We start from the raw sequence: 13,123 nt of genomic DNA on the forward strand, positions 1-13,123 counted from the left end.
GGTTATTATCGTTAACTAAAAACTAAAGCTAAAACTATAAAACATTTATGTTAATTGAAATAAAGCTGAAATAAAATAAAATATAAATATTAGTTGAAAAAATTAAACTAAATGAAAATTAGAAATGTTGCCTTGGCAGTAAACTGAAAGAAGTGTTAAAGAACTAAAATTATTGACTGAAATAAATGAAACCTAAATAGCCATATAAAAAAGGCAAAATCACATTACTAAAAAGTAAACTCAAATTATCATGAAACCATAAAATATAAAAAATAAAAAATAAATTCAGAATATGAATAAAACTCAAATAAAAACGAAATAACTGATTTAATGTAGCCTTGCACATCACGCAACCTGACCAAGTTGTCATTCATTTATCATCTTTCTTTAAAATCACTGTCTTTACAGTAGTTTCTATCTTTACTGTCTCCGTCGTAACAGGAACAGGAAGGGCTCTAATAGTTATGGCTTCCCTGACTGTCCTGCTTATAAGCTCTTGAGACACTCTCACTGTGTTAGTGTGTTAGTGAGGCTGACCACTGGGCAGTGGAACGACTGAGCGAGGGTGGACTCAGTGCCAGTTTCCCCGCAGTGCCAGGGCAAACAGTCTGTGAGTAATGACAGGAACCCAGTAGGCTAGGGAGGAAAGAGGAAACCCCCCAAAATAACATGTGTCTGGTTATCGTCCTCACTCTGTCTCTTATTTTCTGTCCCTTTTGGTATCTTTCTGTTACATACAATTGGCACCAAAGGAAAAGACACGGAGCACGTTGATTAAGTACAGAACACAAACATGTCTAAAAACAAAGAATCATAAAAAAATTATCTGTATTCTATGTAATTTCCAACATTCCAACCACTACATTTCAATAGCTACATATATGTAAAAAAAAATTTATATGATCAATACGTAATGACAACATATGCTTTTATTTTGCTTTAACTTATCAAAATAAGCTAAGCAACTTTTTTTTATAAGTTACAAAATTCAAGATTCAGAAGTCAGTTTAATGTTATTTAAGTTGAAATGACTTAAACGTCTAAGTTGATTGTACTAAAAAAGTTAAGGCAGCATTTTTTTTTTTACAGTGATATAAACTGGTTTGTACATTTTGTACCCTGTTGTTATAATGTTGTTCTCTGCTTAAAGAGAAGACAGGAATGTTAATGTCCAGGCTGTGTTCTCCAAAAGAAAGCTTGATAATGGCAGTGACCTCATGAATTCAGCGATAGCGCTCTGGAAATCTGCCCTCCCACCTAAGAGATAAATAGCACATATTCATCTGGCCATGTGCGAGGGTGATGGAAATCCAGGAAATAAATATCCTGCTAATATCCTGGAATACATGATGTTGGTTTGGGAGAGCAGTGTTGACAGAACCTCTGACTGTTTGTATACAAAAGACACTCATTTACTATTCAAATGTATTTCGAACAGGCAAATGCACAGAGCACTCCAAACTCTGAAGTTCTGAAGTTGGAGCCAGTAATGAAAGTGAAGCCCATTCATGAAAACACAAAAGCTGGGTATTGCTGAGCATGAGGTCATGCTTCCCATGCCTAATGGATCTTATGTTGTTCATGCCCATTGTGCATTAGGTCTTGAGGAACAGATGGACACCTGTGTGTGGTCAACTTTTGTTTCAGTTTGAGGTTCACTGTTCTCGATTCATATGTGCTATTATTAGATCCTCTCAGAATTACCATAGAACTACAATGGCCACTTTATATCATGCATGCTTCAATTAAATGTGTACCATTAGGGTCCATTAAGTGTTATAGAATTCTTTTCAAAAATACACATATAAAAATCACTCGCAATTGTGCCGTTGGATCGAATAGCATCGTGATTACTTGCGGCCTTGTACTTGCAACACGAACACCTTCATTTTTATGAAACAACGATTCAAAAAACAAGTTGTCAGTATTGAGAAACTTACATTAAATGCAGTAAATGCTGGTAGGTCACATGATAATGACAACAAGGCGAGTGTATGTCCAGATTACATTCCTACAAAACACATTCATACTATATAGAACATACTTTTTAGCAGTCATGAAGTAACGGTAATTACTTATTCAAAATAGGTAACGGTTATGTGATTTCGGACACAGATCAACTGCACTGTTTTATACGCAAGAGCCAATGAGGTTCTGAAGAACCTTGCTGCATCCAAAATCGCATACTGTACCGCATTTGTAAATACGGTACAGTATGTGATTTTGTATATACTTATAATGTAAGTATATGAAATTCGGACGTGTCAGATCCGCCATGTTGTCACTGTCACATCCTCTGTTGGCATTCTGTTTTTCACATGCTGGTATAGGGAAGTATTTGATTTCAGACTCAAGGCCTCACCTCAGAATAGGAACCTTTCACATACTATTTGTGAATAGGCTGAATTCGGACACTGTTTTTTTATGTACTGTTTTTTTGTCTATGGTATAGGGAAGTAAGGTATTCAGATGCAGGGAGCCATTTGTTTAGTTTGTGAATAAATCTGTGTTTTGAAAGAATCAGATTCAGATTTGACTCTTCTGTAGTTACATCGTGTACTAAGACCAACAGAAAATAAAAAGTTGCGATTTTCTAGGCCAATATGACTAGGAACTATACTCTCATTCCTGCGTAATAATCAAGGAGCTGTGCTGCCGTACCAGCAGCGCAATGATATTACGCAGCGCCTGAAAATGGATTCGAAAACGGTAAAACTCAACTGTTTAACTCTAGGGGAGTTAGAAAATTAGCCTATTTCCAAAAAAGTGGAGTGTTCCTTTAAAGGGATAGTTCCCCCAAAAATGAAAATTATGTTGTTAATTACTCACTCTCAAAGCCTAAATTAAATCTGTCCATCATATGAAGCGATCAAGTCTCTTAAAAAAATGTGATTTTTTTTTTAAAGTGCTCAATTCAGATTAGTATTATGATCTCTTTATAAACTTTTTGAAGTGTCAAAGTGGTAGTTGCGTAGCTGTCAATGGAGAAAGCTCTCATATTTCGTCGAAAAGATCTTAATTTCTGTTCCACAGATGAACAAATGTTTTACAGGTTTGGAACGACATGAGGGTGAGTAATTAATGACAGAATTTTTATTTTTGGGTGAACTAACCCTTTCAAGTAAATGTCTTGTCACCACCTACTGGGGGGTAACCTTCAGAAAGAGTCACTGAAAAACTGTTCCTGAGAACATTTAATGCACTTTATTTATAAGAAGTCCCTGACTTGACTGAAGGGTCAGGGTGGGGGGTCTCTGGGTCTGTGAAGATAAAGACTCTTTTTATGATGTCAATTGTTCAGTAACCTATTAAATGAGGGATAGGCAGTCGTTGTATGTACAGTACTGGTTTGATGGTCATAGTACAGACACTTGAAGAGAGGAAGTGGAGACATAAAGGCAGTTTGTTCTTTATGTTGAATGTCTCTGTATCTAAACTTGGTTATGAGCTGATTTTTCATCAACCTGCAGGGGCGGAGCGGGGGGGTGGCTAATTGGGCTTAAGCCCCGAATGTTTTGTCAAAAGCCCCGAATCTTTTAGGTTTTTTAAAATAACTTCAACTTTGTTCCATTCATTCTCAGTCTTTCTGACTGGAGCGTCAAAAAATGAAACAAAAGCTCTATTACCGTGCGTGGTGGCGGACGGTAATGCATCGCGCATCACTCAGCTTGTTTGACAACTGCCAATAAAAACTAACGAAGAATATAAATCTTCTTCTTCGTCGTTGTCATCAGGGGCTGGCGGGCAATGTTTTCCCCTGCGTAGTAGCGAGCTTACTGGCTAACCGGCTGAAGTTAATATTATGGACATAACAAAGTTTTTTTTATATGGAACACTAGGCTAACAGTAAACCTCACCGGCCAGAAAGAGATTCAGAAGCAGCATCGGACGAACCGCGGACAAGTGTATGCTGCGTTCACACCGAACGTGAATAGAGCGTCTGGCGCGATGTGAAGACGCGTTTACGCACGTCTGGAGGTCCTGCAGCGCGGATGACGTTTAGCGCGGCGCGGCCGCGAATTCACCTCATTTGCGCGTCCAGTTTTTTTTTTTTTTACTGAGTAGGCCTAACTATCATCATTTTCCCAGATAGTGTATAGATTTTTAGCCATTCTATTATCTCAAACAGCCTGAAAAATAGTGCATTTAGCTGACGTAAATGGTAAAAAAATCTCCCCGGGGGAGTATGCCCCCGGACCCCCCTAGGTTTGGGCTAAGCCCCCAATGTTTAAATCGTCTGCCTCCGCCCCTGTCAACCTGTACGCGTACTTCGCCACAACCGACATGGTAACAAAAATGCAGTCCCCGATCCAATAAAAATGACATTTCAAGCAATTAAATGCTTCGAATTTATCAATTACTCTTTCATTAGTGGGTCAGGGGAACTCAAGGGAGTTTGGCAACTAGAACAGTCCCATTTCTATCTCACTTTCCTTCTTTAACATCCCTTTTCTCTTTCTTGCCATTTCGCCACCTTCATTGCCACTCTATTGTAATATTCCCTGGATCCTCTTTTTCAGTCTTCGTTCCTGTCCTTTGCTTTCTATCTTCTTTTATATCCTTTGTGTCCTGTCCTGAATGACCTAGTAAAGCTCAGTCTAATGAAGTCTACTTAGTCCCGAGACTCCCGACAACAGAGACTAGGCTATTAATGAAATGTTTGCTGATCTGACATCAGTACTGTGCTTTTTCTCCTACAGCTTTAAGTTTAGAAAAGTGATCCCAGATCATTTTCAAAATAACAGAGGGGGCTACAATAGCACAGTGCGTCATTAATATTTCAAAGGATGAAAAGAAATAGGGCGAAATGTTTTGTGCTGCTTCTTTTTTCTGTCGTATCAATTATTTATGCATTCTGCTGCTTAATCAACCTCTCTTATTTGGCCGAAGTACCACAGACCACTTTATTAAAGCTAATTATCTTAACCTAGTTATATCGCATTACTAGGCTGCAGTTTGATAATAGAGCTCACACTCAGGAAGATTATTGAGATAATGATGTAAGTAAGGGTTACACATTTGACTTGAATAAGCACCCTGTCATCACAGTTAACTCGTTCGTTGCTAGGTTTGGTATTGTAATGAAAGATTCGTAATTATTAATAAAAGATCCCAATAACAGTATGATAACGGGGAGAAACTAAAATGGTATCGAAATCTGACCACAGTATTTTGTATAACTACTAGGCCTACATCACAGACAAAAAGCTTGACTGGTTGTTCGTTGTTTAAGTATGTGTCGCCCCCTAGAGGTTGTATATGAATAGCTGGAAAGTCTTTCAAATTAAAGAGTTATTGTATAATTATTAATATATTTTATATTTCATGTTCGGCATTGCAGAAAACAATGCTAATAACTTTTTGACTAAATGTTTATTAGTTTCAGTGAAATTTATTAAATCCTTCTAATTCAGATTATTTAATATTACTTAACAAACTCTGTTTAGTCTGTTTTGGGGAAGGTTACTACAACTTTGGTGTTCAACTTATTGTTTCAGAAATGCAAACAATTAAAGATACTGAAATTACAACTTCATTTGGTTTTGTTAAGTAAGCTTTAAGAAAATAAATGTGATTTTGAAAAAAAAATTTAAGAGGTAAATTATCTTTAAAATGTTACGTGTTTGAATCAATTAATACACACACACATATATATATATATATGTATATATATATATATATATATATATATATATATATATATATATATATATATATATATATATATATATATATATATATATATATATATATATATATATATATATATATATATAGGCTAGTCAGTTTACACCCAGATGGTGCAACTTACCCCAAACCTGGGGGAAATTGAGCAACAGGTCAGGGACACTTTTTTTGTAAGCCATATTTTTAGAACCCTTCGTCATATTCTGATAATTTAAAACGATTGTAAACTCTGCTTAATTTTATCTTATCTTGAGGAGCACATAAATAAATAAAAATGGCTCATCTTACCCCACTCTCCCGCTACTGGAGTTTTTTTTTCTTCTGTTTTACAGAATACAGCTTTTTTCACATGTAACATTCAAAGACAAATAAAAACGACCATGATATTATAAAAAGAAAATGTGTCGCTTGACAAAACTCACCTCAACACATTCAAAAATGCAGGTTTGAGCATTTATATGATGTTCATGTTAAAAAAAAAAAAACATTTTTAAACATATCTTTGTGGAATAACGCGGCTTTTGACAATGGCCCAATTACAAAACTGCTTAAGGTCGATACTCTACATAAAGCTTATGACATTATGATATTTTTAATGAAACGTTCAACCGACACAGATGTAGGCTACAACATTTCCATACTTATTTACATCGAGGTTTTACTGAACTATGCCAAAGCATGCGCATATGAACCATACGCTGTTATTTATCACAAATGCATAGGATCATATTAAAGCAATATGTTTACTGTGTTATGTTTATGACGTCAATGGTGGCTAAACTCAAGTTAGCACAGCTTCACAATAGTAACAACAACTGTAGTGGTATTCTAGCAAAAACAATGTTTGCCATGGTAATGTTTGAAAGGGTACAGAGTCAGATGTAAATTAACTACCAAACGTGAGGATAAAAATGAATCACAGCAGATGATAGCAATATCTTAATATAGCTGCAAATTAAATATATTACGGAATTGTAAAATGTACAGCTCGTTCCAGTCAGGCTATACAATTCTATATCAAATCCATATATATAATCACATGATGTCATTTGTATATAAAACATTGTTTTTTTAAATCTGAGGTGGTAGGATATGGCATGCTAAACATTCAGCCGTTTAGTGAAATGAACAATATATAGTCTATAACAAGCCTGTATTTGCTTAATCATACTCATCCAAACTATAACAAATGCCTTGTACTTAATTTATTTTTAATTTTACAATGTATAAAATGACAGCACTGAATTATATCTGCATATAGAAAGGTAGTTACAGTTTCTAAAAAAACAACAACATTCTCCTTTATTCGACACACGCGAGTAGTTTCAGAACAATCATTCACTGAACTGCACTGTTTACATTTGGCACTTTTTTGAATTACCGTAGTCTGTAAAGTAGGTGAGGCACAGGACAAACAAACACCGAGCATGACATGCCTTGTGTGACTGTCCTTAAATTCAGCAGCCAAAACGAAGATAGAGATTTAAAAAACGAAGGTATTTGTGGTGTGATTCCGCTGGTTTCTCAGGCACAGGTGACTCTGATGTCATAGGTGTAAGCCCATAATGGGTTTAGCTGTCTGGGGAACCCTGCCCAGAGTCCTCTTGTCATCTGGGCAGATAGCTGGATACTATAACACTGTGGCCTCTTCCATAGCGTTTACCCACCTGCAAAATAACAGTTTCTTTAACATATTTCGGTTGATATTATTTGTGAATAAACAATTCATCATCTCTGTTTTTTCTAATCGTGGTTGGTATTTAGAGTGTTTTCATGACTCTTGTGTGTCATACCTGCGTGCAGTATGCTGGTCATCTGCTCTGAAGGTGTAATACAGAGTTTTTTTATGGTAGAGCTGGAAAACATTGTCTGTGTCTTCCCCCTCTGATCGATCAGACAGCTTCACAGTAAAACCCTGCAGAGGAAGACTTTCAGATGCCACTTTATCCTGCAGGCACAGAAGAGAAAGGTAGTTCAAATATGCGCAGGGGGTTATATGCTACATGGTACTCAAAAGTATCATTATTTTGCATATTTTAGTACCTGATCCATGAAAAATGTGCTTTTAGTTAGCACAGTTCAGTGAGTCCGATTAAAAAAAAATGTAATATTTAATAAAACTGAATAAATAAACATTGTTAATAAAAAGAAGTGTTTCTTGAGCACCAAATCAGAATGATTTCTGAAGGATCATGTGACACTGGAGACTGGAGTAATGATGCTGAAAATTCAGCTTTGATCACAGGAATAAATAGCATTTTACAAACTATTCACATAGAAAACAGCTATTTAAAATTGTAATAATATTTCACAATATTACTGTTTTTACTGCATTTTTTTTATTGAATAAATAATTTCAGCCTTGGTGAGCAGAAAAGAGTTCTTTCAAAAACATTAAACAATTGTATGAATGTTTCCAAACTTTTGACAGGTACTGTATACTGTTTTCTGCCTTATTCTGTAATAATTTAATAGTTGTATGAAATCCATGAGGAAGTGTTTGTAGTACATGTAGTAGCCTACATAGAAAAAAATATTATAGATATTAGTGTTATTGTTCAGCAGTGTATTTGATTTCTTAACAAATTAAAAAGCAAGGGATGCTATAAAAAAAATAAAAAGGTAAGATAAAAACTGGTATTACACACCTGACATATCTGTCTGCCTCACTTCATGTCCCTGACCTGACATCAGTAATGATGCTGAAATTTCAGTTGTGCCCTCCCAGAATAAATTACACTTTAAAATATATTAAAATAGAAAACGGTTATTTTAAATTGTAATAATATATCACAATATTACTGTTTTTACTGTATTTTTTAACTTGATTTATAGTCCAGGTGATATGTGAAAATTATGTTCGCTTTTTCATAAAAGCATGAAACTTGGTACACGTACAGTTTGCGGCCCTGGACATTTTCAGAAATGGTGGCCATTTTGCTTTCCGCCATAAATTAATTATGTATTTTGTATTATATCTCCTGAGCCAAACATGATAACATGGAAAATGTGCTGTCTACCCCTATGTTTTGATGGTCAGGGATTACAATGATACCATATACAACATCATAAAATATTCAGGTGAATAGTTAATGGTGAATTCAGTCACATTGTGAGAAGGATTACAATCATGAAATCGCAGTATCTGAGAATATCCTCTGAAGCTGGGGCCACACTAAAAGATTTTTTAAAATCGTATAATATTTTCAAAATGTGGGAAACCACAAACATGACGATAAAAAATCATAGATTTATCCGTTTTGTTTCTCTATAGTGAGGAGTGCCGCGAATGTGACCAGGAAAGCATACCACACACTAACAGATTCCATTCACAGACAACAGAGTCCCGCCTGTGAACACGGGAAATCCTGCAAAATCTCTTGCATCAAACGTGACTTGTAAAGTAAACAAACATGGTGGACAACTGGCACAAAGAAATGGTGCTTATAGTGTATGGATTGCTTTTTAAGCCAGGTACTGCACCTTTGGCTCTAGTCAACACAGTTGGCTTTCATCAGCGCTCATTCTTTGGTGTGTGTTGGGTGTGTCCCTACCATTACAGAAAATTTGCGGGGGAAAAAAAAGTTCGATGGAATCGTGGAGATGGTGTGAACATGAACTTAACATGTTACAGCATGAGCTGGAGGTGAGTCTTCTGATTGGGTATTGTTTCGTATCACGTGATAATCTCCAGAGCATGCGCGCGTTTGTCCTTGGGGTTCCCCCAACACAACAGGATTTCTGATTCGATTCGAGATTGGGGCGGTTACGACGTTCTTCCGAGCAGATTCGGTCACTCTTAACACACCTTACACCAGAGGAAAATCTGATAAGATAATTTGTAGAACCATCAAGATAATCAGGACTTTACCTGGTATTGTCGGAAGGGGAGAAATTGTTTCAAAATCACTTCAAATATCTTGTAGTGTGTACCAAGTGATTAGATTGAGAATGCTATGGAGTTCAGCAGTAAGGGTGTCTCTGAAAACTGACATCATGAACAGGCCAAAAGTGTCCAGCTGAAATTTGAAAGTTGACGTGATTGAGGAAATGGGAAACCCCTTCACAGAGGACAGCAACAACCTTCTGAAGCTGAACTCAAGATAATTAGCAGACCAAGCTGTTGTGGATGCTGTTCGAGTTGCAGAGGATGGACCAAGACAAGAGCAGTACAAACTCTTTGCTGCAGAGAGGATGCAGGGCACAAAACGCATCAATGTCCATTTGAAGAGGAACAACCTCCCTCTTTTTAAAACAGCTCTGATAAGAGGACAGTCCCAGACAAAACTTGCTGAAAAATGACTGTGCACTGTTCTCCAAACTCTACATTGCCTGTCAGACCCGTGATGGGAACCAAGAAAACTTCTTCAGAAACAGAAATCAGGCCTACCCTCTATCACTCTCACTTCATGGTGGAATACGCTTGGGGAAACAAGGCTGATCTGCCTGGGAAACAGTATAAGCAGTTCCCCAGACAGTGAGGTCTAAATATGATATGGGTTAGCAGTCATCAACATGCTGAAACCAGGCATAGCTAAAACCTTCAATGACTTTTCCAGCATGATCTTCATACCTTATATTAAAGAGAAACTTGAATGGGTCAACAGAGTGGATGTTGTATGGGACTGCTATGAAGTTACCAGCTTAAAGTCCCAGAAGTGGGGAAAGGGGACAAGAACAAGAGGGGATGGAAAAAGACAAGTTAACAAACCAACGGGAAAGGCTTCCTAAGAGTTGATAAAAACAAAACAGAGCTCTTTTACTTTCTGGCCAGGAACCTTGTGGAAATGTTGACTACCAAACAAGTTGTTTACACATGCGGACCCAATCATCTCACCCACAAGAATTAGATCAGATTACACCTTGCACACATGAAGAGGCACATACAAGGATGCTACTACATGCGGTGGATGCTGCAAGAAAAGGATTTAAAAAGATCACCCTGGGCACTGTGGACCAACTGTTGTGGTTCAAGCCAAAGCACACGTGTCAGAGCTGGACATTAAGGAGTTGTTGGTGGCATTTAGGACTGGCAAGAACTTCAGATACATACCTGCTCATGAGATTGCCAAGTCTCTGGGTCCTGACAAATCGAAGGCCCTTCCTGTGTTCCATGCCTTCACTGGCTGTGACACAGTCTCTGAATTTGCAACCAGGGGCAAGAAGGCAGTATGGGATACCTGGAATGCAGATGAAATGGCAACATAGGCCTTCATGGCTCTGTCAAAGGCTCCAAAAAGTATTCTAGAGGAGGTCATTTCCATTGTTGAGCTCTTCACAATTCTCCTCTACGATCGCATCAGCAGCCAACTCAACATCGATCAAGCTCGCCTTGAGTTGTTCACAAAGAAAGGAAGGAGGAATGGAGCAAATATAATTTAAAGCAGCTTTACAGTGATAATAGGAAATTCATTCAACGAAGATTGTTTTGGCCATACAGCAGCTCAGGAGAAAATCATTGTCCAGCTTAAGTAAGTTTTTTATTGATTCATTTCCATTGTAAAAATCATTAGGTATTAACTTAGGGGCCGCTTACACAACACTGTTCTCAACTGAAAACAGAAAACCCTCAATGAACTCCAGCCATTCATCCACACGACAACGGCGCCCTGGTGGCCCGAAAGAGCAAACCCTGAAATAGGTTTCAAAGTGAAAGCTCTTGAAAACAAGTTTTGAAAATGATACCGGTCTCATCTCTGCGGAAACGTAAAAAACGTAAATCTGTGAAAACGGCGACGGTGTGCAGATCCGAATGACGTGTTCGGTCCACAGGCATGCACATTTGAATGCGTATAGTCTTGAATAGTCTTTGTTTACAAATTTGCAGCATGAAGAGCAGTGTACCAAGGAGGACACTGTTGGGGGGAAAAAAGCACTTATGGTGGCACCAAATATGTCATCTCCAACAGACCAAGCGATTGGAGACCATTGTGGTCAACTCTTCCATAGGCAAGCCAGTCCATCCTTAAACTCTAAAGTTGTGGCTGCAAGAAAGGCAGCCGTTGGCATTGCAAATGCAAAAAAGCCTCTTTAAAGTGCACAGCTCTGTGTCAATATGGAAGAAAATGTGAAGGCATTGAAGAATAAGTTCAACAACAACAAAACAATCAAACAAACGTGTTTCTGAAATAGATTTTTTTAAGTAAATCTTTGTCTTCCCGTCTGCTGTGTGCTGGCTGCCTACTCACAGGCCACGTCACAAGCATGATTGTTGACCGCGTTTCGCTACTATCTGTTCTATTTCCAGTGAAATATTCATAGCATGTCATTTACAGCTGTATGTTTCTGATCGAGCAGCTGTATTCTCGCATGGTGCGCGACCATGAATGGTTTTGTTCACGTTGACCATCCCGCGGTATGTAGAATTATAGCTTTGTTGATTTAGTAATTTGTTACTTTTTTTAACATGTTTGTCATGCTCTGCAGGTCTACAGATCTGAGGGTCTCCCTGGCTACTTGCTGGGATTGAGTGCCAATATTAAATCGTGACACGTCTAATTGTGACTACGTTGCTGTTTTGCCTCTACGTATATTACTATAGGAACTGTTCGCACTTAGTTGCGGTCGTCTCGCGCCTCGGTCGGGGTTGGTGCGGCCGGGGTTTGTTGTTATGGTTTATAATTCACTCTGGGCATCGTAATGAATTGTGTGTGAATTGTGCTTTAAATTTAATTAGTTTTTTTTTCTAAAGAAAAAAGCCATTTGTATTTTCCTTTTGTCTTTGTTTTCTTTTGCTGTGTTCTACTTATATTGCGTTTTATAAGTTTGTTGATTTGTATTTTTGTGTTTCTTTCCTTTGCAGGAGCTGGAGGTTTCTGGAGAGGGGAGGCTAGCTGCTAATGTATGATGTGTGTGGTGATTACACATAGTGCCGTGTGTTTTCTTGCATCCAATCCTCACGTGTGTGTGTGTGTGTGTGTGTGTGTGTGTGTGTGGGCGCGTGTATCGGGTTACTGGGGGTCCTCTGATTTAACAGCTAGCCCGTATCTCCAGGTACCCCCGCTACTGGTCAACTAGCCCCATTTAAATATAGGTTTGTTTGGTTTGTGTTTGTGTGTGTCTGATGCAGATTGGTGCACGTTACTGCATAGCTGATTTCTAGAATTTTGCTGTGATGTTTTAATTATTTATTCATTTATTCAATGTTGATGGAAATAAAAGTGTAATTTTTTTCTATATATGACCCACGTCTCACCCATTCTTTGATAAAGAACCTGTGCGCCCTTAAGGCTGTTATTCCCCAGTATTCTGGGGTGGCGTAGTCGACCGTTATTGCTATTAGAGACGTCTCCTTTGGAGTTTGCCCTTCCCCACTTTGCCACACATGCAACAGACATGATATTATAAAGTCTAGGCTAGATTCTCAGATACTTTGATCTCCTTTTCACAACCCTGAATTCACCATTAACTATTTACCTGAAAAGATTATGATGTT

The 13,123-nt window shown here is 37.8% G+C and overlaps 1 protein-coding gene across 4 annotated transcripts in view; it reads right to left on the minus strand.

Annotated features, from left to right (window-relative positions):
* Window positions 1-6,878: 6,878 nt before the first annotated feature.
* The window catches only part of fgd5a (FYVE, RhoGEF and PH domain containing 5a), a 79,702-nt gene continuing 73,457 nt past the window's right edge, over window positions 6,879-13,123 (minus strand). For all 4 annotated transcript variants that reach the window (XM_079596517.1, XM_079596518.1, XM_079596520.1 and 1 more), the window contains 2 exons: window positions 7,482-7,636; window positions 6,879-7,355 (listed from right to left, as the gene is read on the minus strand). In XM_079596517.1, the coding sequence (XP_079452643.1) occupies window positions 7,319-7,355; window positions 7,482-7,636 (192 nt within the window). In that variant the 3' untranslated portion in view covers window positions 6,879-7,318. The remainder of the gene's footprint in view (window positions 7,356-7,481; window positions 7,637-13,123) is intronic.

The sequence above is a fragment of the Phoxinus phoxinus genome, assembly GCF_949152265.1.
Source record: "Phoxinus phoxinus genome assembly, chromosome: 22".
NCBI lineage: Eukaryota > Metazoa > Chordata > Actinopteri > Cypriniformes > Leuciscidae > Phoxinus > Phoxinus phoxinus.